Raw genomic sequence first — 27,009 nt, forward strand, 5'->3', positions numbered from 1 at the left:
CATCTACTATTTAAATATACATATACATACAAAACTCTGACATTTATAACAAATCGAACCGTTTGGAAATTAGTTGAAAATAGAGCAAGTTATGGTTATTTAAATAGTACATGTATGGCGTCACATTAGTGCCAAAAATCCAAGCACATAAAAACTGTTATTGCGCGCTGATTCTTCACTTCAACTCATTTCCAAACGGTCCGATTTGTTATAAATGTCAGAGTATTGTATATGTATAATACATGTACCATTGACATCAATAAAATGATCGGGACCAGCTGTCCGAGGTAAAATGAAGAAACATGGAGTGTTTATTCATATCATATCATTCATTAATTTGCCTAATGTATGGAGGTAGCTTTTTTGGTTGTTTTTTAAATACATATTTTTAACTCTGCCATCTGTACTGATCTGGGTTGATATCTCATTTTCCATAGTTTGAGTTGTTTGCAGAAACGTAAATACTTTTTATCGTAATATCAAAACCATATTCATTAATTGTAGTGATAAAGTGTCATTCATTATTCTACTAAAATAGTAATTGCAATCATAACATCAATAATTAGGCCCATATGCTAATCATGTGGTCCTGATATGTTCGGGTAGACTCTGGAGTAAACTTCAAGTAGATAGAGGAAAGAAAATTAATAAATTAATCACATTAACTATGTGATGTTCTCTCAACAGATGAGACATTACCTTCTTCAAAGACTTTTAGATAAAATTCAATTGGCATTTTCCACAACTCCACTAAATTTGGACTTTTTTTGTCGACTTTGTTTGTCGACAGGAGCTGTATCATCTTGATACATATTGACGATGACCCGCCTTACTATACTTCTGATTGGCCCTCAGCTATTTTCGCCTGACTAATCAGAAAGGAGGGGCGGTCTAAGCATAACCGCCCACAAAGTGCCGAAACGAAGACGGCGTGCGTGCACATAGGCACCGCGAGCACGCAAAAAGGTACTGCACGTGCGCACGAAGTGGAGAATCAGCGCGAGAAAACAGTTTTTATGCGCTTGGATTTTTGGCACTAATGTGACGCCATACAAAATGTCCTCTACAATGCGTGACGTCACGTGCACGCGTCATCATACCGCTACGTTTTAGCATGATACTTCGGCGCGAAATTTAAAATAGCAATTTAGTAAACTAAACCGACCGTATTGGCAAGTGTTGCAATGTTAATATTTCATCATTGATATATAAACTATCAGACTGCGTGGTCGGTAGTAGTGGGTTTCAGTAGGCCTTTAACATGAATATTAAACATAAAATGCTTTAGCAAATAAGTGAATTATTTCCTTGCCTTGATCTTTTACATTGTTGAAATGAAATGACTCCAAAGCCCAAACAACCACCTCTGTGGGTCGCCAAAGTATCCACTGCGTGTGGAAATGTGCGTACGTTTGTGCCCTCAACAAGCATTCTCAAAGCCTACTGGCGTGTCTCTTTTACCATTTTCCCATTCAGTTATGTCCGAGGTCTCAAATAGCTCTGGATTTTCTTACTGGCCTGCCACCAGTAGACCAGAACAAAGCCATTTTGACCATCATGGATTAGTTTTCCAAAATGGTCTCCTTTGTTCCACTCCTCAAATTTGCCTTGGAGTTGGAAATTGCCAAACTCCTCGTCCACCAGATACACCTGGATCATGGCATTGCTACGGTGATTGTTTTGGACTGGGGTCTGCAGTTTGCTACTGAGGTCTGGTGATTGTTTTGAAGGGCGCTAGGGGCTACCACAAGCTTGTCATCAGGAGATCACCCTCAGACCAATGGCCAAATGAAGGGGGCTTACGGGACCTGGAGGTGACCATCAGGTCTGCCATCAAGACCCTTCTTTCTGGTCAGATACCTTCCTTGGATCGATGAAGGGGCTGGGGGAACTGTTCTGTTCTGGTTCTATCCCAGGTGCCTCGTGTTATGTTTTGGTTGTTTGTGTTTTAATTGATTCTATGAGTGTTTTTTTTTTTTTTTGTGGTAATTCTTTGTTTCCACTCTTGGCATCAGGAGGCGCACCTGTATCAGGTTATCATTTAGCTTTTCTGCCTGCCCCTGGCAAGAGGAAAACACAATTTAGTTATAGCACACGGCTCAAACACTTCTTGGCCTCAGCTGCCTTACAAGGACTATAATGTATTTCCAACTCGCAAGCTTCCGAGCACTTTGCCTGCTTTTGCTTCTCCCATCCTCACTGGTCTCTTTGTGCCAATCCTGCATGTTTTGCTGTTTTTGAGTTTGAGTTTATTTCGAACATGCAACATGTTTGAAAAGGAGTAGGAAGAAGAAGAAGAGCTTATTTGTGCCATACTTTGTCTGGCCATGTGCTATGCCTTTTGTTAGTACTTACACGCAACTGATATTCAGTTCAGTTCGGTTCAGTTTCAGTTTATTTGGAACATGCATATGAAATGCATCGCACAATTTCAGTTGATTCATTACAGCACGTCTGAAAAGGAGTAGGTAAAAGCAGAGCTTACTTCATCCTAGCCTTATTTCCGACTACATTTGTTGTTAGCTGCCTTTCTGATATTATTGCAAACTAACTAGTCTTTGCATTGTAGTGGAGGTTGTGACCCCAAAAAGCACGAGACAGCAGGCCAAGTGCAGTTGGATGGACATTTATTGTCCAAATGTAGAAGAGAAACAGAGTGCGCAAAGGTCACGCACAAAAAGAAAAAGGCACAGGTAAAGTTATGCATCCAACAGGGCAAACTGGATTGGCGAGCAAACAACCAAAACACAAACTAAAGTGAGAAAAAAAAAAATCAAACTCCACATACCAACAAACACCAAACCTTTGCAATGACCCAACAACTAAGGCTATGTTTACACTAAGTCATTTAACCCCTTCAACGAATAATTATTTAGCCTAAGCCCTGTTTCAGCCACACTAAACTATCTTTCAAGGTGCCCCTCCTCGGACAATTTTTTACACTGGTAAATGTGCCGTGTATTTTTTGAATCTCTGTCTCTTAGGTTTGTATGGACTCATTTATCGTTTACAAACTGAGTTCGGAGAGGAAGTGACGCCCGAAAGACCGCACCCAATACAACAGGCGTGCCCACAGTTTTTCTGCAGGTGAGCTACTTTTCAATTGACCGAGTCGAAGGAATCTACCTCATTCATATATATAATTTATGTTTAATCATTTATGAAAGAGACGTTTTTGTTAACAAGTTAAAGGTGTTTAATGATAACACAAGCATGTTTAACAAATACAGATTTCTTTTGTTTCATGAAGAAAAGAATATAAGTTGGTGTATTACCTGATTCTGATGACTTGCATTGTTTTGGAATCAGACAGTAGTGCTGATAACGTCCACATTTTCGAATGGAGGAGAAAAAAGTAATCCTCTCTGTCCAATACCATATGAAAGTGGTTAGTTTTTGGTGTCTTATTTGTCCAGCTTCCATACTCTTTTTTTTACATTTTGCAAGAATTATATTGACGGCCAACTCCGTAGCTTACAAACTTGTGCACGCTAGCTTTCTGAGACTCTTATTTTGTTAGCGCAGGCAGGATGAAGCAGGGCTTTTATTGTGAAGACAGCAACTGTGCAGTCTGTGTTTAGGGTTATGACAGCAGGTACGGCGCGAGAGTGTTGAAATAAAAAGTGTTTCTCGCCCTCCTCTCCTGTCATGTTTTCTTAATAATGATCTGGCAGCAGCCAGCGTCATCTCAGAAGCCGTGCCGTGAATGTCAATCTAGTGACGAAAAGGACGTCGTAGTAAAGATTGATGATCACAAATTTTTAGGTTTATTTTTTTAATGCTTGCTTTGCATTTGAGTGTAAACGGGGCCTAAAGGACACTGGGTTAAATAGTCCTATAGTGCTCATTAACCGCAGGTGAGGACGATTAACACCTACAATTCACAGGTGCGGAGGGTAGCGCTCAGAAACAGGGTAAAGCTGCTGCAAAAGAATACAACTAAAACAGGAAGTTGTGAAGAGTGAAGAGCGCAAACCATGAAGTGAACTAAAAAAACACCAAAAAGACACCCATAATCTAAACACAGAACAACCTGATGAAACAGGCCGTAACAGTTTGATCTGATGAGACGTAACAGAGGGGATATACATTATAAAAAAAACTCCCAAAATGGTTACCTAAGTTCCATTTACATGTAGATATGCTGCATGTAGAGGAATGCACCGGACTGTAATTAGCAAACAAAATCGCATTGTTGAAAGAAAAGGGTCAGGTACGGTACGTTTTACTATTTTTGTTTGCAACTTTCTTAAAGTTACTTTTTTTTTTCCACCATCGGCGATAACTAATGTTACCAATAGCAGTTGAACAGAATTAGTTTTTATTTAAATTTTTTTAAATTGCAAATTTGGTCATTTGTCTGTCGTTTACGTCGTCACTCACAGCTGTCTTGTACACACCAACACCCCAGAATCACGTTCACGTACACAAAAGCAGTCCGAGAGAAGCAAACTAACAATATGCAATATGTACACAACAACAAATATTGTTGTTGTTATGATCGAACAAATATCAAAGGGGCTGTTTGCAATATTTGCATAAATTCCGAGAGTGCGCCAACTTTCTAATGTAATAATAATAATAATAATAATAATGGATTACATTTATATCACACTTTTCTATTACTAGATACTCAAAGCGCTCACAGAGAAGTGGGAACCCATCATTCATTCACAGCTGGTGGTGGTAAGCTACATCTGTAGCCACAGCTAGACTGACAGAAGCGTGGCTGCCAGTTTGCGCCTACGGCCCCTCCGACCACCACCAATCATTCATTCATCATTCATCCACCTGTGTGAGCGGCACCGGGGGCAAGGGTGAAGTGTCCTGCCCAAGGACACAACGGCAGCGGTTTGGATGACAATAGGCAGGGAGCGAACCCGCAACCCTCAGGTTTCTGGCACGGCCGCTCTACTCACTACGCCATGCCGCCCCTAAATGTATTTTAAGCATTGTGAATGTTGTGAATGGCCCTGTGATGAGGTGGCGACTTGTCCAGGGTGTACCCCAACTTCCAACCGAATGCAGCTGGGATAGGCTCCAGCATCCCTTACGAACCCGAAAGGGACAAGTGGTAGAAAATGGATGGATGGATTGATGGATATCTTGCCCTCTTACGTCTTCTAGGACGTAATGACATAACTATGTACAGTTTGTAACACATGCATGCGCTTTAGCTTTGGGTGAATATCGGTATTCTATCATAACAACATGACTGCAAATTGTTTGTTTCTTCTCTTGGACTGCTATTGTATGTGTGCACGCACTACCCTAATGTCACATGTTAACGTGACAGGGCGAGTGAGTGCTCTAAACACCAATGAATTTTTTTTCAAAACTTAGTAATTCTAAAAAACAGACAGTCTTCAAGCAAATGTGTTGTCAAACCATTAATGGTAACATAAGCATGCCATTGGTGGTCTTGTCATATTTTTTGCTTTGAAAACTAACTGTGAAGAAGTTGCAAACTGCCCCTTTAAATGATAGATTCATTTAGTAGCTAAACTTTGCCAAATTGTAATCATTAACTGACAACAAACAAAGCTAATGTGTGTTACAGTGCATCCGGAAAGAACTACACTACAGCTCTTCACTTTTTCCACATTTTGTTATGTTGCAGCCTTGTTCCAAAATGGAATACATTAATTTTGCCCTCACAATTCTACACACAATAACCCAAAATTACAATGTGATTTTTTATTTATTTTGCAAATTGACGCCCCCCGCGACCCCAAAAGGGAATAAGCGGTAGAAAATGGATGGATGGATGGATGGATTAAAACTAATACAATAAATATCACTTGTAAATACAAAAGTATTCACATTTGCTCAATAGTTTGTTGATGTTTGTTTGGCCGAAATTACAGCCTAAAAGTGCCAAAAGTTTGGTACACCCACATTCCAAGGTGGTTTCTCATAGTCATTCACATTGACATCCCACTGGGTTGTGAGTTTTTCCTTGCCCTTATGTGGGATCTGAACTGAGGATGTCGTGGCTTGTGCAGCCCTTTAAGACACTTGTGATTTGGGGCTATATAAATAAACATTGATTGATTGATTGATTGATTGATTAAATGATAATTATCATCGAGCTAGAGCATTTTGAAAAGTGGAAGCTTACTTTTGAGCGCTTTCTATCAGGCTTACTATAAAAGTGCAACATTACCTAGAGGCAGTCAGCTAGGAATACAGCTGTTTCACGAGCTGTAGGCGGTGACGAGTTGCCAACCGAAGGTGACGTCACATGCAACAGATATCAAAATATGGTAGCCTACCGTTTGATTTTTCGTAAATCGGTACACAGTAGTACCAACAGATTTTGGTCGGTATCACTAAATTTATAGAATTCAATACCCATCTCTAGAGAAACAGAAACAAGCTGAACTTTGGTCAGACGTAGAGGCAGTAAGGAATATAATCCAGTCACATATACCTTCCCACTGAGTTACCACTGCTACATTTCAGATACCTATTATGTGAGACAACAATAAGATGCAGAAGTATCTCTCCAAAGTAAAGTATTTTTACAGTAAAACAAATCTTGCTTTTTAATAAAAATTAAGTTAAAGTTAAAGTACCAATGATTGTCACACACACACTAGGTGTGGTGAAATGTGTCCTCTGCATTTGACCAATCCCCTGGGAAGTGAGGGGAGCAGTGTGCAGCAGCGGTGCCGCGCCCGGGAATCATTTATGGTGATTTAACCCCCAATTCAAACCCTTGATGCTGAGTGCCAAGCAGGGAGGTAATGGGTCCCATTTTTATAGTCTTTGGTATGACTCGGCCGGGGTTTTAACTCCCAACGGCGTGGTGCAGTGGGAGAGTGGCCGTGCGCAACCCAAGAGTCCCTGGTTCAAATCCCACCTAGTACCAACTTCGTCACGTCCGTTGTGTCCTGAGCAAGACACTTCACCCTTGCTCCTGATGGGTGCTGGTTGGCGCCTTGCATGGCAGCTCCCTCCATCAGTGTGTGAATGTGTGTGTGAATGGGTAAATGTGGAAGTAGTGTCAAAGCGCTTTGAGTACCTTGAAGGTAGAAAAGCGCTATACAAGTACAACCCATTTATCATTATCATTTAACCTACCGATCTCAGGGCGGACACTCTAACCACTAGGCCACTGAGTAGGTACCTGTGGACCCTACTGTAGCTTAAACGAAGCAGCTGACTCTTTAAAACAGTTGTGTCCAAAGTGTGGCCCCAGGACCGGCAGCTCGTTTATTCTTGGCCTTTGGTATATTCTGAAAACCAATTGAATTGTGTATGACATGATACAAAAAAATGCTTACTATAATTCATTAGAGCTGTAAAATTATTGCAATAATAACAAGTTAACAAAAGTCTCCTTTATCAGCGCAATTTTTTCTTTTTTATTGCGCTGAGTAACCCCCAGTCTATACCGTAGCGATGGTGAGGCAGTGGCATTCCAGCTAATGTTGAGTCACAGGAAGGAAAAGAGGGCAAAAATGGACAAAGAAAAATGTATATTCACTGACAACTTTAGCTTAGAAGACCTGGCATGTCGCTATCTCCACAAGACCAAAGTTATTTCCATCCACTGTCACTGCGAGTTTTTACCAGAGTTCCTAGCTGCTTGCAGTAGTGTTGCCAAGATTTTGTATCGCAAGCAGTTTTTTTTCCGAAAGTCTGAAACATTTTTGGTTTGTGATGCGTTTTTTTTGTCTTGTTTTGTAACGTGTGGTTGCTTCTCTGTCCTTACAATAAAGGCAAACATGTCCGCACCGATAGGTAATTTGTCCTTTTTTACACGTTTGTGGTTATCTGGTTACCCCCGGTCTTCTTTATTCCTCTTGATTTCGTCGGGAACATAAGGCCACAACAACATTTCTCCAACCAACCTGGTCCTGGGCTTTTTTCTCAGCTCTTCCCAAGATGATCCAATGGTTTTTTGCCTTAGCACTGACACTTTTGCGCCAAGTCTGTTCCGGTCTACCAACTTTCCTCTTTCCTTTTGGGTTCCAGTCTAATGCCTGCTTGGTGATGTTGGGTGTAAGTTTTTGCAGTGTATGCCCGATCCATCCCCATTTATTTTTTCGGTTGTCCATCTCAAATGGATTCTGCCCACAGGTCTTTATTGGAAATAACTTCTGGCCATCAGATCTGGAGCAGGTTTCTGAGGCATCTGTTGACAAACGACTGTAACTTGTTGGTGGAGCTTTTCGTAACTCGCCATATTTCCGAGCCATAGAACAGGACGGACTTAACATCGGTATTGAAAAGCTGTATCTTGTTGTAACGTGAGAGCGCCGTCGATCTCCACATCTGTCGAAGTAGTTGAAAAGCGTGTCAAGCTTTATTTATGCGACATCTTATATTTTCCTCTGTTTCACTGTCTTTGTTGAGTATACTGCCCAGGTAAACAAATTGGTCAACCTCTTTAATGGCTTCTTGATGGAATCACATTTGCTTTGTTGGGCGTTAATTTGCTTGACTTACGTTTTTCCAATGTTGGGTTGGACTCTTTTTTGCTTGCTTCTCCTGGGCATCTTGCTGGTTGTGCGAAAGGAGGGTAACCATTATCTGCGAATTCAAGATCATCTAGTTTGGCCTTAGTCTATTGCATTCCTCTCTTCCTTCCTGCTGTACATAGCCTCACCATCCACTATCCACAAACCACTACCAGAAAGATTGACGGTGACAGAAGACAACTTTGTTGGATGACAGAGATTAGCTCTGACAACTTCCTGTTGTGGATAACCTGACAGGAAGCATTTTGTTAGATAAACGTAATGTACTGTGGAAAAAAAACATAACAGTGCAGAAGGTACTATGGTTATTATTGTTACTAAGTTTACTATGGTACATTTTTGGTCTACTTTATACATTCGGTTTTTGCCATCTTTTTGTGCCCTGGTTAGCATTATCCTTTGTAACTGAGCTACTGTGTGGAACAATTTCCCTTGTTGATCATTAAAGTTTGTCTAAGTCTAAGTCTAACATTCCGTATGGCACTCCTGTCGACGCTGTCAAATGCCTTTTAAAAGTCAATGAACACAACAGACTCTGCCATTCCAGCGACTGTTCGTCATATTACACTTTGAAAGAAAAAATAAAAGTTCTCTCTTTCTTTTTTTTTAATAGAGCAACAATATTGGACAACCTTCATGTCTCTAGCGACTCCAAATTGGCCTGTCGCTTGAAAGTAAAATGCTGGGTTTAGTATTGGTCTGACGCACTTATTGTTTTGTCAATAAAGCACACACACAGTTCCGGGATGCAATGCCGTGAATTATTTCATTAAGTAGCAAAATGTACAAAAATAAATTTGCTTAATTCGTCTGTAAATAGCATTTAGTTGAAGTGTCCAAAGCTTTCAATAAAGCGCCCAAAGTCGCCGATAAATCATGCAATAAAGCGTGTAACAGTGGTCGACAAAAACTATGATCATTCACCTCAACTTTCTCCTTTTGCCACGCCAAATGCAGGTAACATACCCCCTTTATAGTGCCCGCCTCTAATGTCATGTGACACATACTTCCTCTGCAAATACACACCCACTCGACTCCAACAAAGTTTACTCTTATTTTTTAAATTATCTTGTGTTTTCCATCCATCCATTTTCTACCACTCGACCCTTTCGGGGTCGCGGACGGTGCTGGAGCCTATCGCAGCTGCATTCGGGCGGAAGGTGGCGTACACCCTGGACAAGTCACTATCTCATCGCAGGGCCAACACAGATAGACAGACAACATTCACACTCACATTCACACACTAGGGCCAATTTAGTGTTGCCAATCAACCTATCACCAGAAGCATGTTTTTGGTTATTTCTCTTATTTCATATCTACTTGTTTATTTTTGTGAGTTTACATGTAAAATGTCACAATGCATAAGCCAGGTACTTTTTGACAATGTAGGAATTTCCCCTTTCCTCTTGTACACCTTTGTTGCTTGTTTTATGTTCCACCTACTCAGTGGCCTAGTGGTTAGAGTGTCCGCCCTGAGATCGGTAGGTTGGGAGTACAAACCCCGGGCCGAGTCATACCAAAGACTATAAAAAAAAAACTGGACCCATTGCCTCCCTGCTTGGCACTCAGCATCAAGAGTTGGAATTGGGGGTTAAATCACTTTAAATGATTCCCGGGCGCGGCACCGCTGCTGCCCACTGCTCCCCTCACTTCCCAGGAGGTGCTCAAGGGGATGGGTCGAATGCAGAGGACAAATTTCACCACAACTAGTGTGTGTGACAATCATTTGTACTTTATGTAGTTTGTCATAGGACCACTCTCATTTCTGTCAATATGCACTTCATTGAAATGACTCATAAATGAAAAAAATATATATATTTACATGAATAACAATTTGCTTTGTCACTGAAAACACAAAAGCTAAGATGTCAATGGTTTCTTCAATTTGCCTATATTCACCTACACTGAATTGTTTTTTGCATCTTGTATGTATCAAATCCATCAAGGTGGGAACCCATATCCTTCAATATGTCCAAAGGACAACAAATGTATAACATGAGTCTCACCAGATCCTTGTAGTTCGCTGAGCTCCACACAAGGGTCTGGGCTAAAGGGCAATGCAAACTCCTTCAAGATAGCAAAAAGACATTGATTCTGCTATTGCAACTGTTTTGTGAAATCGATCGAATATTAATTCTTTAAAAGATGAACAGAGAACGGTTTTGAAGGCATTAAGGAACTTTTCGCTCTGTCTTTATCCAATGTGTCGCCTGTTCTCTTTTGGATTTCTCAGCTTCGCTCTCATTAGCTTTACAGGTTAATCTGGATGTGAGTGGTTGAAGTAGCACGTCATTCAAGATAACGGACAAGTGGTTTATCCAATCGCATACAATGATTTTTTTACAAGGCCCCGGCTTTTGAGAAGTCCCGGATCCTTGTGTGGAGCTCAGCGAACTACAAATGGTAAATGGTAGTACTTGTATAGCGCTTTTCTACCCCTTTTTAAGGAGCCCAAAGCGCTTTGACAGTATTTCCACATTCACCCATTCACACACACATTCACACACTGATGGCGGGAGCTGCCATGCAAGGCGCTAACCAGGACCCATCAGGAGCAAGGGTTAAGTGACTTGCTCAAGGACACAAAGGACGTGATTAGGATGGTAGAAGGTGGGGATTGAACCAGTAACCCTCAGATTGCTGGCACAGCCACTCTCCCAACTTCGTCACGCCGTCCCAAGGATCACAATTTACAATTTATAAGGATCTGGCGAGAGTCAGGTCAACAAATGTATGGTATGGACACTTCATATTATTTACAGAAACTTTCAAACTTGATTGATCTTTTACCAAGCACTGTTTGCATGAGGTTTTGCACATTACACTTGAGTTGAGTGAATGAGTTACCTGGACAAAGCTGCAGCCATGCAGCAGCAGCAGGTATGGACAGTCGTGGGGTGGGTGAATAGAGTACTGTGTGGTGTTGTCATCGCTACTTTCCGTCTCCTCCCTCTCCGACTCCTCTCCTTCCTGCTCACCTCTCGGTCTTGATGGACAGAGGGCCTCTGTTTTGTCCCGCAATTCCCCATTGAATTTTGAGGAAACTGTGAGTCCTGGCCCTGCTTCTGGATGCTTATAGCTCTCTACTGGAAATCCATTTAGGGACTCTCTCTGAGCCCCCAAACCTTTATCCTGATCTCTCTTGGTCTCTGCATCTATAAGATCCATCTCACTCTTGCTCCTCCAGAGTTTCTGGCTGCGACTGATTGTTCTTTCCATGAGGGTGGAGTTCACTCTGGAGCGACTCTTCTGCAGCTTTCGGGCCTGGGCATTGATACCTATCAGGAAGATGAATAAACAAATGGAATGGTTAGGAATAAGCTGGAACATGGACTGTGTAAATAAGCTGCTATATAAATACATAAAGCACAGAGTAAATGGAATGTGGCGAAATGGCAACACCTGTTTTTTTTCCTGGACGTTAGGTGCTGTATGTGTATTCAGTCAAGTTTGAAGCCACATACAGGAAACAGAGCTCGATGGAAAGAAAGACACAGCTCATCTGATCAGCAGGCATCCACACGGATAGACTATCACATGTTGTGCCAGTCGTACAAGCACAACTCCAAACAGGACGCACGCTTACACTGTGACCACAGCTGTGTCAACCCCCGCCAGTGTTTCCAGTAGGAATGATGTGGTGCTAATAGCATCCATGGAAAGTTCAGGGTAGCACTCTGAGGCCTCATGTTTTTCCATGCAAAATCTTTAAATCAGTTTACGCTGTAGTGTGGTAAAAAAAAAAAAAAAAAAAAAGGGCGTGCCACAGGAAGAGGTTTGATTAAACTGCAGCGTCTAGTTTTAGCGTGGTGGACATTTGGAATTGACGTCAGAATGAAATACAGTGGAACCTCCATTTACGAACCGGATAAAAATTGCTTTTGTTGTACAAACCTTGTCTCAGTGTCAAAATGTTTCATCCACCCATTTTGTGCTCCTGTGTTATTCAGTCTGCAGACAAGTGCTGTTGTTAGATGCTGTGCTAATTACTACTTTTTGTGTTTTTAAGTGTTTTTTTAGTATTTTCACAGCATTTGATTTTGATTTGATTTGATTTAAGTTTATTTCGAACATGAATGCAGTTTCAACATGATACGTCATATGTTTTACATTTCTCTTTACAACATGCTTTTTCTAGTTTTCCTAGCTCAATATAAATTCAAGCAAAGCAATGGAATATTCAAGAAATAGCCGCAGCATTGTCGACACTGCCTTCCCCCATTCCCCCTTCCCTTTACACCAAGAAGATTAACCAACAAGGTAAAATGGATTTTATTTTCTGCTCCTAATCATTTCAGCGACCTTGCTGTTTAAGTTAGAGTTCTGTGATTTCAAACTGTGAGTGCACCACAGGGCTAGTAAATGGTAAATGGGTTGTACTTGTATAGCGCTTTTCTACCCGTTTTTTTTAAGGAGCCCAAAGCGCTTTGACAGTATTTCCACATCCGCCCATTCACACACACGTGTGTGCGTGCGTGCGTGCGTGTGTGTGTGTGTGTGTGTGTGTGTGTGTGTGTGTGTGTGTGTGTGTGTGTGTGTGTGTGTGCATGGTGGCTGAATAGAAGGATGATGATTCAGCTAGTTGTTGTTTTGGCCTTATTATTAAATAGAAAGTTGATCCATCACTCCAAAATGTTACGTTTTTTTTAGTACAAAACAATAATTATAATACCCGGGCTCCATCTAGTGGTACGCCAAATAATCACTTAAACAAATATTCAAACAGTGTTACTGTTCAAAGTGTGTCTAATGTTAAAGTGGCCACAAATATTAGGTATTGTTGTTGAATAAAACTTCTGCCTTGCCTGTATTTTAATAGTGGTTATGATGGTGGTACTTGGAAAGCCAGGTGTTTTCTGAGAGGGTACTTGGTGAAAAAAGTTTGCGAATCACTGATTTGAAGTAGTGTATAGCGCTTGGTGTTGAGTTCAAAACTCCAACTAAAATAGGGAGTTTTGTCCAGTCTGGAAGTCATTATTCATGTTTGCCTTTGCTTCAATATATGAACTTTTCTATGTATGAACCCTGTTCAAAAAACAATTCAGTTCCTAAATGTAGGTTCCACTGTACAAGAGCACATTTAGAAAAATGAAAAAAAAAAAAAAAGACCGTTGATAGTAAATATACTTTGATGTGTGTGGTTTGGTTCTGTGGTAAAATGGACTGACGCTGTGAGTACTAACCAGCAGTGATGGTGTCTTTTTCTTTGGCTGTCTGTTCCTCTACCAGGCTTAGCCGCTGGATTTCAAAGCGTCTGGCAAAGCCTTCCCTTGGTTTCCATAGTGACTGTATGAGGAGTGGCTTCTCGTTGTCCCCCACAACTCGAAATCCTTCAGTTTTCCACTGACGCGCTCCAATAGAGCCAATAGTGTCACAGAGAACATATGAGCTCACTTCTTCTTTTCCGAGGCCGTACCTGGATGACCCGGAGAGACAGAATGATAATATATTATACACCAAAAGAAATACATGTTGTTTTTTTTAATGATTGTCACACAAACTGGGTGTGGTGAGATTATCCTCTGCATTTGACCCATCACCCTCACACCCTGGGAGGTGAGGGGAGTAGTGAGCAGCAGCGGTGGCCGCGCCAGGGAATCATTTTGGTGATTTAACCCCCAATTCCAACCCTTGATGCTGAGTGCCAAGCAGGGAGGTAATGGGTCAAATTTTTATAGTCTTTGGTATGACTCGGCCGGGGTTTGAACTTCTTGTTTCCATCTGTCCCATCCCTTCCCGACTTCTGTGTTACTGCAATTTCTCTGACTTTAGAGATTATTTTTCATTCCCATTACAAGTCTTTGTGATTATTAATTTGGAAAGTGGCATCTTACACGAGCCATAATTTGCCAGACCTTAAGTGTGAGTTGGACCTAATTGCTAACAAAAGAAAATGCTGTGTTACTAAATTTACAGTTAAATTGTGTTTTCTACTTATTCCAAAATAAGGTTTACTGACATTGGTGAGTGACACAGTTTACTAATCAACATTTTCACATATCTTTCACATCAGATCATGCCTTGTATTGAGTTTGTTAGCGTTTTCCTGTGTTTTGTGTCTTGGTTCCGAATTACCACTCTTATTTCGGTTGTTCTTTGTGTTCTTTGTGTTCTTTTTGATTTCCTGCAAGCAGCACCACTCCTGCCTCTGAGCGTCTTCTCCTCGCAGCTGTTTTCATTTTGTAATTACGGCTATTTAAATTGAGCCTTTGCTGCTAGCCATTGTCGGGTCTTTGTCATTTTTGTTGATACACCGTGGACGCTTTTCCGGCTGCATGTTTTCACCCGTGAGTTTTTGCTGTTCTCCAATATTCAGTTTTATACCCCTGATCAGTTCAGTTTTGTTTTGCATAGCCTTCCCTATGCTTTCGTGCTCTTCATATGTCTTTTCTTTAGTTGAGCCATTAAATACCTTTTTACCTGCACGTTGCCTCTTTCTGCACCTTGGGAAAACGCTGAATTATCGGTGTCATTCAACCCGAGCGTCAAAACGATAATACTAAACATCTCCTGCAGTGTATACCATGCCCAAGTTGAGCTACATGTTGAATTCCTGTTTTGTTGATCATTTTGATACATTTTCTTTGGCTGAAATTGAAGCAAAGACTAACATAAATTTGTTCTCTCTCGGGGGACCATTCCTGCCAACACTGGCCTTCTTTCACACAAAACTGTGGTTTGCTCAGCACATTTTCTGAGCTATTAAGTCGACTATTTGGATTTGGCACAGGTACACACTGTTTGGAAGCTGGAATTATAACATTATGGACGGAGCATCAAGTCTACTTTGTTCACTGTGTTTATTAGGCAGAGTGCAAGTCTGACTGGTTTTATATACAAATTATTTAGAGCACACAAATGATGAAGCAATCACACAGACACATGTGGCAAACAGACACACACATAAACACACATGTTCCCTCACCTTTCGAGGGCCTCCTTAACCAACTCTTTTGCACTAGAGTGCGTGGTGGCGAGGACACTCTTATAGTGAGCGCCTTTGCAGATTTCACCCCCAAAGATCTTCAAGATTCCTGGTGCGCTTAACTGATTCGACAGCTCAGAGGGGTCGTCCTCAATTACAGCATCCGATACCATCACTGAATGCAACCACAGACATGCAAACATTGGTGGCAAGTTTGTACAGTGGAAGTTCAATTTACAAACCTATTTGCAAACTTTTCGGTTTACACATTTTTATATTGCGCCCTGTTTCGGTGTACGAACGCTTTATTCATTCATTCATTTATTTTGTATGCCGCTGGAAGCCTTAGGGTGCCGGCATTTTGGGGACATAATTTCCTGTGCAGTAGAGTACACACAGGGCATGGACATTTTGGAGAGGCGGAGCCCTCTACGTCACATCCTTTTTACGCAGTCCATTACTCGGTTGCCACTTCTCAGTGCTTCAGCGTGTTTTTTTTCTTGCCATTCACCAAGCTTTGTTTGCAGTATTTTGCTTACTCAATACGGGATCAAAAAGCCAACAAACAAGCCTGGAAAAAAGGAGGGAATCGCTGTGGACTTAGACTTGCAGAGCAGAGGATATCCGGAAGACGACGACTTTGAAGCAGTAACCCCTTGTCACTCCTCTCTCTAACTGTCTCTACTCCTTTTTTCCGCATCAAGTCTCTGCCTTGAATGCGTTCGCTTCGTCTTATTGCAAGGTAAAGAAGGTTTTACTTTTATTTATTATTGTGGCAACATGGTTGCTAACGTTTTTGAGAGCACCAAAGGGACTTGTGTGTGTGTGTGTGTGTTGACAGTTCAGATTGTTGTTTTGATAATAATGAGATTGGTAATCCATGACCCCCTTGATATACATTATATTGTTTTAAAAGTTTCCATACTTTTATTAAATAACGGGCTTTTGTCGAAACTATAACCAATTATTCATGTTTACATTTGTCTCTTATGGGGAATTTTGATTCACTATACATTTGATTGATTGATACTTTTATTAGTAGATTCCACAGTTCAGTACATATTCCGTACAATTGACCACTAAACGGTAACACCCGAATAAGTTTTTCAACTTGTTTAAGTCGGGGTCCACGTTAATCAATTCATGGTACACATACTTTTCGATTTACAATCCATGTTTAAGAATCAATTAAGTTTGTAAATCGGTGTTCCATTATATGTGTGTCCAATTATTCAGAATTTATTCACTCTGTGGCATTTGTTTTATTTGATGTATTAATTATGTATACAACTAAAAAACATACACTGTAAGATTCCACATGGTCCCCACAAAAACTGAAACTTTACACAACACAAGTTGTGTAAATTGTGTAATGCAATAAAATAATCTGATATCTACAGGGTGTTCCCTAAATCTGGACACGTTAGTTCTATCAAATTATTCATCTTTTATTCGGATTGTTTACATTGTTTAATTTGGATTCATTATTGATCCCAGCTATTTAGTCGCTTGCATAATTTAAGGTGAAGGAGCATACATTAGTAATGCAATATTTATTTAGTGATTAATCACACTAGTCATTTAAATATATATATATTTTTTAAATAAAATATATACATCAATATGTATTATGTCATTGCAGTTATTCTAAAAACATCTTCATTCACAAGTTAATATTTATTTATTTATTGTGAATTGTTCATAATATATTCAATGAGTAATGTAATATTTATTTAGTGATTAATCACATTAGCCATTATATATAATATATATATATATATATATATACATTTATATATATATATATATATATATATAAAACACACAAATCTATATATATATATATACATATATATATACATATATATATATACATACCTATATATATATATATATATATATATATACTTATATATATATAAAAAACACACAAATATATATATATATACATATATATATATATATACATGTATATATATATATATATATATATATATATATATATATATATATATATATATATGGGGTGTAACAGTACGTGTATTTGTATTGAACCGTTTTGGTACGGGGGTTTCGGTGTTCGGTTCGGAGGTGTACCGAACGAGTTTCCCACGGACATATTAGGTAGTGCACCGCACGTTGTGTAAACAATGCAGAGCGAGGCATAACACTCGGCAGGCTAGCAGCGACCGGGCGAGGACAACATGCAAAAGCCAGAGCTGGAAGACTCTCCTGCCTCATTATGATCTCCCAGAGGTGTGGACTCGAGTCACATGACTTGGACTCGAGTCAGACTCGAGTCATGAATTTGATGATTTTAGACTCGACTTGACAAAATGTAAAAAGACTTGCAACTCGACTTAGACTTTAACATCAATGACTTGTGACTTAACTTGGACTTGAGCCTTTTGACTTGACATGACTTGCTACTGTCCCCAAAACTCAACGATTAAAAAGTTATTCAGGAGCGCTCCGTATCTTCCATTGTGTACGCGTGTTTGTCAACATGTGTGCGAGGACAGCCTGTGCGCTACCTGTCAGTACAACAGCCAATCAAATTACATCCACGTTGTTTTCGTCACACAGCATCCACCCAATCAAATTGCAGGAAAACCAACGAAGAAGAGCTTTCAAACAACAGAAGAATAAGTGAAGAAAATTATGCCTTGAAGTGTTTCGTTCGGGTATTAAAACTACGACTTGGTCAACAAAACAGGAATTGCCGTATGCAAAACATGCGGTTGGAAGATTAAAGTCGGAGACGCTTCATTTTACAACTTCGTTCGACATTTGAAGTTGCACAAAGAAGGGTAAGTTTTGAATGTAAGTTAACGTTTATTGGCTGAGTAACGTGACTTTTATTTGCTGTGTAGTTAAATCAGTGAGGCTGTAAACTCACTGCTAACGTTATAACCATAGAAATCTTATAAGTAGACGCAGCATCGAGTGCTACTGCCTATTGCTGCAGACGAGACGCGGGGCCGCCATCTTGGAGTGGTGATCCACTCCACTCAGTGCAATTCATTTGTCAGGAGCAATGAACTGTCAGCGCATTTAATTCATATTAACTTACTGAATACCACTTACATTCACGCGCTTTTTTGTCATACGTGTAGCTATGATAAAGGACACATGTTTTGGCGTGTTCATAATTTGCTTAACAGTAATAGAATATTCTTATATGCTATAAGTGACCAGACGTCTGAGATCAAAACTGGGAATATAATCCCAGAGAAGGGGAAAAAAACAGTCAGCTATTTTGAAGTTGAATAAACAATATGATTAGGTTGTATATACATGTGTATATCCTACATAAACAATGTATGAATACATTAGATATCTGTATATTTTACGGACCTATAGACCAGAGGTTCTCAAATGGGGATACTTGAAGGTATCCCAAGGGGTACATGATATTTTTTTAAATATTCTAAAAATAGCAACAATTCAAAATCCTTTATCAATATATTTATTGAAAAATACTTCAACAAAATATGAATGTAAATTCATAAACTGTGAAAAGAAATGCAACAATGCAATATTCAGTGTTGACAGCTAGATTTTTTTGTGGACATGTTCCATAAATATTGATGTTAAAGATTTATTTTTTGTGAAGAAATGTTAAGAATGAAGTTGATGATTCCAGATGGATCTCTATTACATTCCCCAAAGAGGGCACTTTAAGTTGATGATTACTTCTATGTGTAGAAATCTTTATTTATAATTGAATCACTTGTTTATTTTTCAACAAGTTTTTAGTTATATTTACATCTTTTTTTTTTAAATAGTTCAAGAAAGACCACTACAATTGTGCAATATAAAGACAAACATAGTCAAATAAAGGTCAGTTCAAATGTATACTATGTTAAGAATATGTGTACATATTCCTTAGAGCCCTGACATCTAACAAGTACAGCACTGTTCATTGTTATGTTCATGTATTTGTTGTTTTTCATGTGTACACACACATAAACACATACAGTATGAGATGATATCAATGAGATAAGGTAACAACATGATATAAATTGCTGATGAACTAGTTACAATGCAATATTCCATGGAAATACAATGTTAACACTTTTGTGCAAATAAGTACAGTTGCACTTGTTTTTTCAAATGTGTTTATACTGTAAAGGAATGAGTTAAATGTTTAGAATAACTGGTTAATAGTGCTATTATGAAGTGCAATGTCAGCACTGTTTTTTTATAATAAATACATACAGCGTTTTAAAAGCATACACAATCTGTGTACATATATTAGTCTGTGGTTAAAAAGACTTGAAATGACTCCAAACCCAAAATGCAGGACTTGGGACTTGACTTGAAACTTTCCGGTATTGACTTTGGACTTGACTCGGACTTGCCTGTCTTGACTCGGGACTTGACTCGAGACTTGAGGGCAAAGACTTGCGACTTACTTGTGACTTGCAAAACAATGACTTGGTCCCACCTCTGTGATCTCCCCTTTGGGAACACTTCGGCTTCGCGGTGCAATACAACAATGAAGGACGGAGGCTTGCCAACATTGTTCAGCAGCAGTAGGGTACGCTTCTGCCAACACGTCAAACATGCTAACCCCTTTGAAGCGGCACCACCCCCAAGTCAAGCTCGCTTTAAGGAAGAGAAAGAGGAGCGTGGTGCAAACTTCGCATTCAAGCAGCCTCTCCTCGGCCAGCCAGGCAGGGCTAAAGCAATAACAAATGTTTTTATAGCAGCACATTTAAGACCATCCATCCATCCATTGCCTACCGCTTGTCCTGTTCGTGGTCGCGGGGGGTTGCTGTATTGCATTAAAACTAGATTTTGAAGAACAATAAGCCCATATATACTCTTATTGCCAAGTTAGCCAGGCTGGGGGGGAAAGAAAAGTTCATCTGAGGCTGAGTTGACTTGAAACTGTTTAATGTTGCACTTTTTGTATGTAGAAGAAAAGTTTTGTCATTTTATTTCATCTGAGCAACAACTGGAGGCAGTTTAATGTTAATTAACGTGGACGCCAACTTAAACAAATTAGAAAACTTATTGGGGTGTTACCATTTAGTGGTCAATTGTGCGGAATATGTACTGTACTGTGCAATCTACTAATAAAAGTCTCAATCAATAAAAAAAAGCACTTTATATGTAGAAAGGTTTTGTTAAGAAACCATTCTGAGCCTTATCTTATTTAGTTTTTATTTTATATATGTTGACCACATTAACCCTGCCAATGGACCCTGTGTGTATATGTATGTTATGCCATTGTTTACAAATTTGGTAAATAAATAACCATCCATCCATTTTCTACCGCTTATTCCCTTCGGGGTCGCGGGGGGCGCTGGTGCCTATCTCAGCTACAATCGGGCGGAAAGCAGTATACACCCTGGACAAGTCGCCACCTCATCGCAGAATAAATAACCTAAAAATGTGTATTTTGTTGTTTTCTTACTGTACCGAAAATGAACGGAACCCCTGACCTCTAAACCAAGGTACGTACCGAACCGAAATTTTTGTGTATCGTTACACCCCCTAATACATATATATATCTTGATTGGATTATCCAGACAATAGTGCTCGATACCGTGGTAGAGCGCAATATGTAGGTGTGGGAAAAATCACAAGACTACTTCAAGTACTACTTGAAGTAGTCTTGTGAAGTAGTCTTGTGATTTTTCCCACACCTACATATTGCGCTCTACCACGGTATCGAGCACTATTGTCTGGATAATCCAATCAAGACGATGAAGTAGTCTTGTGATTTTTCCCACACCTACATATATGTGTATATACAGTATATATATAATGTGTATATACAGTATATATATATATATGCGTATATATATATAAATATATATATATACATATATATGTATATATATGTATATGTATATATATATATATATATATATGTATGTTGTTGCAGTTATTTTAAATACATAATTTAGTTCACAAATTAATATGTATTTATTTATAATGAATTATTCATAATATTTTCAATAATTTAAAACGCTTTACAGGGTAAAAAAAAACTAATTGAATTGTATTGAATTGAATTGTACAAATTGTATGAAATAGGGAACCTAAACGGTAAAAAAATTAAACCAAAAAAAACAACACACACAAAACAAAATAAATATAGTTTAAAAGTACATACACAATGCAAAATTGAAAGATTATAATGCGATGTATAATAAGTGTGGAAGTTTTAAAAAGTCATATGTTAAAAGCGGTGAGGAACTAGTGTATATTTAAGTTTGAATCTGTTTAGCCTTTATTGTCATGTCCATACCTTTGTGGCACACTTTATTGCATAACAGTACTATATAATAATTTCAAGTAGAGTGTATTATACTATCGTATGGTGTGTAACAGTATGGTACAAAAGCTATGGTTGAGGTGTTTGCAGGGTATAGTATACTGTACTACAGTAGTTTACTATGTTACGCTAAAGATGGCATGTATGCATTGTACAGTAACAGTATAGTGCAGTATTATCCATCCATCCATTTACTACCGCTTATTCCCTTTGGGCTTGCGGGGGGCGCTGGTGCCTATCTCAGCTACAATCGGGCGGAAGGCGGCGTACACCCTGGACAATTCGACACCTCATCGCAGGGCCAACACAGATAGACAGACAACATTCACACTCACATTCACACACTAGGGCCAATTTAGTGTTGCCAATCAACCTATCCCCAGTGCATGTCTTTGGAAGTGGGAGGAAGCCGGAGTACCCGGAGGGAACCCACGAAGTCACGGGGAGGACATGCAAACTCCACACAGAAAGATCCCGAGCCCGGGATTGAACCCTGACTACTCAGGACCTTTGTATTGTGAGGCAGACGCACTAACCCCTCTGCCACCGTAAAAGCCCTAGTGCAGTATTAATAGTATACTATTTTATTGAGGTGTTTGAGACCACCAATCAAAATATGATATTCAAAGTCATTTTAAGTAATGTTTTTATAAAACACTTAGTTACAAAATCAAGTATGTCCTCTTACACATGTACACATGACATTTACATAAAGGTAAAGTGATTATTGGGTAAAAAAAAAAAAGCTGAGGGTAGAGAAAATACAACTGTCGTGCGGTTCTAAACTTGACACATGAATGTACTGTACCCTACACACACAACTGTACATAATAAATAACCAACTACAGGCTTTAAACAGACACGCAAAGTACAAAGTAAGTGTCTACAAAAAGGAAAACTACTTACATGTGCCAAATTAAAAATAAATAAAATCGCTTTAATGCATTTTAGCCAGAGTTTCCAAAAAGGGAGTGGAAAGTGTCCCTGCAACTTAGATGTGACAGACATATACTTCTTAGCTTTTGGCTGTCCATATAGCATTATGCAACATTTACTCAATATTAAATCCATTCTAGCCATGTTCACACACCAGTACTTTAGTTCTGGTGATCCATCCATCCATTTTTTACCGCTTGTCCCTTCCGGGGTCGTAGGGGGTGCTGCAGTATGTGTGCTACAAATGTGGATTTACTAAAGCAAGATGAGATCATCAGCCTGATGACTGAATGTTTTTTTTTTCCCAACGCGCAAAGCTCCTTAACAGCATTCAAGTGTTTTCACTGGTTCTAATAAGCCCCGTGACTTAACTGGGCTGCAACATTTATGGGATTCTGCTTCGAAAAAACATGCAAAGTTATACTATAACTACTATTTATTCAGTGATTTTGAAACTGAGTATAACTCACTGCTTGTTTTCCTGACTTGCGTGGACATGTGGGCTGGGCCGTGAAGGAAGACTCCAGAAAGGCGGTTGGTATGGCGACGGATGCGGCTCTTGCAAGGCTGCCTGAAAGCCACGACCTCAGCTGACCTGCTTGTAGACGAACTGCCAGTGGATGAACTTGACCTGAATGATGGAACACAAAGAGAATGACTGACAAAGTGCCCCTTGAGCAAGGCTGTGAATCGAAACAATGGGGGGAGCTAAGCAGTGGAAGTCAATGATACTGCGAAATACTGTAGAGACAATGGGCAAAAAGAGAAGCATTGCAAGGTAAATAATCTGAAATGTGCACAAACTAATATGCTATATACAAAAAAGTCAAACAGTTATGCCTGTATATGAACAGTTCATACCAACAGTGCATGCTTGTTGCCCACGCTCCTTCTCCATTGCTCTCTTTGCTCCAAGTATGCATGAATTGAGCGTTGTGCACATTGCAGCAAGCCTGTAAGCTTCTTACCACAGAAAGATTATTTTATTTATACAGAACTTCATACTCAAACATTGAAGATTGAACATAACTGTGGTCGACTTCTGGCAGATTGTTGATTTTATTACAATAAAGTGTGATTTTAATTGCCCACTGCTGAGAATAAATCACGCATTTAAGTGTTGTTATCGCCATCTTCCATGACAGGACACAAGACGTGACAGTGTACCTTTCCAGGCTTAATTGATTAACTCTGGAAGGGTAGCTTTTGCTTTGACTGTTTTGTAACACTTTTTGCAACACTTATTACGTTCGTAAAGAGGATAAGAAACAGGTAGTTATATTGATCCGTATCTATTAAAATTAGGGACGGCGTGGCGAAGTTGGGAGAGTGGCCGTGCCAGCAATCTGAGGGTTACTGGTTCAATCCCCACCTTCTACCATCCTCGTCACGTCCGTTGTGTCCTTGAGCAAGACACTTCACCCTTGCTCCTGATGGGACGTGGTTAGCGCCTTGCAGGCCAGGTCCCGCCATGAGTGTGTGAATGTGTGTGTGAATGGGTGAATGTGGAAATAATGTCAAATGGGCAGCACGGTGGAACTCGTCGTGTTTGGAGGAAGAAGAATACTGAGTTACATCCCAAGAACACCATACCTACTGTGAAGCATGGGGGTGGAAACATCATGCTTTGGGGCTGTTTTTCTGCTAAGGGGAAAGGACGATTGATCCGTGTTAAGGAAATATTTAATGGGGCCATGTATCGTGAGATTTTGAGCCAAAACCTCCTTCCATCAGTGAGAGCTTTGAATGGTTGACCAAATACTTATTTTCCACCATAATTTACGAATGAATTTTTTTAAATTCCTAAAATGTGAATTCCTGGATTTTTTTTTTCACATTCTGTCTCTCACAGTTGAAGTGTACCTATGATGAAATTTACAGACCTCTGTCATCATTTTAAGTGGGAGAACTTGCACAATCGGTGGCTGACTAAATACTTTTTTGCCCCACTGTGTGTATATATATATATACACAGTCGTGGTCAAAAGTTTACATACACTTGTAAAGAACATAATGTCATGGCTGTCTTGAATTTCCAATACTTTCTACAACTCTTATTTTCTTGTGAAAGAGTGATTGAGCACATACTTGTTAGTCACAAAAAACATGTATGAAGTTTGGTTCTTTTATGAATTTATTATGGGTCTACTGAAAATGGGACCAAAGCTGCTGGGTCAAAAGTATACATACAGCAATGTTAATATTTGGTTACATGTCCCTTGGCAAGTTTCACTACAATAAGGCGCTTTTGGTAGCCATGCACAAGCTTCTAGTTGAAATTTTTTTACCACTCCTCTGGACAAAATTGGAGCAGTTCAGCTAAATTTGTTGATTTTCTGATATGGACTTGTTTCTTCAGCATTGTCCACACGTTTAAATCAGGACTTTGGGAAGGCCATTCTAAAACCTTCATTCTAGCCTAATTTAGTAATTCCTTTACCACTTTTGGCGTGTGTTTGAGGTCATTGTCTTGTTGGAACACCCAACTGCACCCAAGACACAACCTGATAATTTTAGGTTGTCCTGAAGAATTTGGAGGCAATCCGCCTTTTTCATTGTCCCATTTTCTTTCTGTAAAGCACCAGTTCCATTGGCAGCAAAACAGGCCCAGAGCATAATACTACCAATGCTTGACAGTAGGTACGGTGTTCCTGGGATTAAAGGCCTCACCTTTTCTCAGCCAAGCAAGTGTATGTAAACTTTTGACCACGACTGTGTGCGTGTGTGTGTGTGTGTGTGTGTGTGTGTATGTATATATATATATATATATATATATATATATATATATATATATATATATATATATAAACATATACATACATACATATACATACATTGTTTGTGCATATGTATATATACACATAAATATACATACATTGTATATATATATATATATATATATATATACAAATACATATACATACATTGTATATATATATATTACTGCTTTTATTTATTTATTAGATGCAATTTACAAAAAATGTACAAGCACTGTTTTTAATATTATGTGATAATACCTTTTATACTGTATTTTTTATGTACTGTATGTGATTGTATGTCCACTTGGACGTTAGTCTGCAAAAAAGTTTGACGATGATGATATTCTATGTGCTCTTTGTTTTACTTGCACATTTAAAATTAAAAAGCTACATATGTACCTGTGGACTATCTTGAGCCAGAACACTTTGGGGTTTTTTTTGTTGTTTTTTTTCATATGAGTGCTTCATTGTTAAATATAATAAAATACCCACTACTTATTTGTCGAGTGGTTAATTGAAAATGTATTTGCAAAGGTGTAGTCTCACATTGCAAATAAGTAAAATGAGAACAAGACAAGTAACAATTCATACCTGGCATGTCGTTAAGTGGTTAATCATCTGCAGTCCCTTCTAATGATTCTCGGTGTTCCCATTGGGTTGACTTTTTTCTTGCCCTGATGTGCAGCCCTTTGAGACACTTATGATCAAGGGCTCTAAAAATAAACTTTGATTGATTGATTGAACTGTGATGAGAAATTCTATGCTGACATCTCTCAAGTTAAAAAGTTGTGATCAGTAAAATTGAAGAAGTGTCCTACTCACTGCAAGGAACCATCACTGGACTTCCTTCCGAGTCTCATGATGCGTCTTTTCAGAGAAGATGCAGGAAAACCTGGTGGGCGAGATCCCCCAACTTCCACGTCGTTCATCTCCGGACGATTTTTTTTACATGCAATATTTCAGGTCAAGCTGTTCCAGGGTGTGTGGAAGTCCCGGGAACTGTCCGCGGTCACTCCTCATGTCCACTGGCCCCATCGGTCCTTCTTCTCTCCATCTAACGTCTGGTCTGCAGGACAAAGAGTGGACAAGAACAGGGAAAGATCGTGAATCGATCTCATGCAATCTTTGCATGACGACGGACCTCCTCTCTGCTCTCCAGATGTGCTCGCACGGCGCAGCTGTGACCGGGCGCCAAGTGCACGCGCGCGCACACCCGTGCGTGCTCCCAATCTCACCCACTGACTTTCAAAACGGGACGACTTCACAATAAAGTGCGTCATTGCTTCGTCAACAATCTTCATTTTTTTTTTTTTTTTTTTTTTTTTTTGCCATGCCGACTGAACAAGTCTACTCGTACAATTACATAACCTCTTTTACAAACTCATGCGTGCAAAAACGTCATTAAAACGTAAGTTGCCAACATTTTTTTAAACCTTTATATATACATTTCAACATTTACAAACGGTTATAATAATAATAATCAAACTACGTACAAAAAAAGTACAAAACAATACAAAAACAGTACAAAACAGCACCAGGTGTTGTAAATTCAAAGTAACTGATATATATATATATATATATATATATATATATATATATATATATATA

General features: G+C 39.3%; 1 protein-coding gene across 5 annotated transcripts in view; it reads right to left on the reverse strand.

Moving 5' to 3' along the window:
- The window catches only part of radil2b (Ras association and DIL domains 2b), an 83,118-nt gene extending 56,474 nt beyond the window's left edge, over positions 1–26,644 (reverse strand). Inside the window, exons 1-6 of one of the 5 annotated variants that reach the window (XM_061908777.1) lie at positions 26,543–26,644; positions 26,224–26,467; positions 23,113–23,273; positions 15,415–15,589; positions 13,673–13,905; positions 11,337–11,767 (exon numbers count right to left, since the gene is read on the reverse strand). In XM_061908777.1, coding sequence (XP_061764761.1) covers positions 11,337–11,767; positions 13,673–13,905; positions 15,415–15,589; positions 23,113–23,273; positions 26,224–26,330 — 1,107 coding nt within the window. In that variant the 5' untranslated portion in view covers positions 26,331–26,467; positions 26,543–26,644. The other 4 variants (XM_061908779.1, XM_061908780.1, XM_061908778.1 and 1 more) reach the window with 4 other exon arrangements.
- Positions 26,645–27,009: the final 365 nt, after the last annotated feature.

Source organism: Nerophis ophidion, linkage group LG08, assembly GCF_033978795.1.
Source record: "Nerophis ophidion isolate RoL-2023_Sa linkage group LG08, RoL_Noph_v1.0, whole genome shotgun sequence".
NCBI lineage: Eukaryota > Metazoa > Chordata > Actinopteri > Syngnathiformes > Syngnathidae > Nerophis > Nerophis ophidion.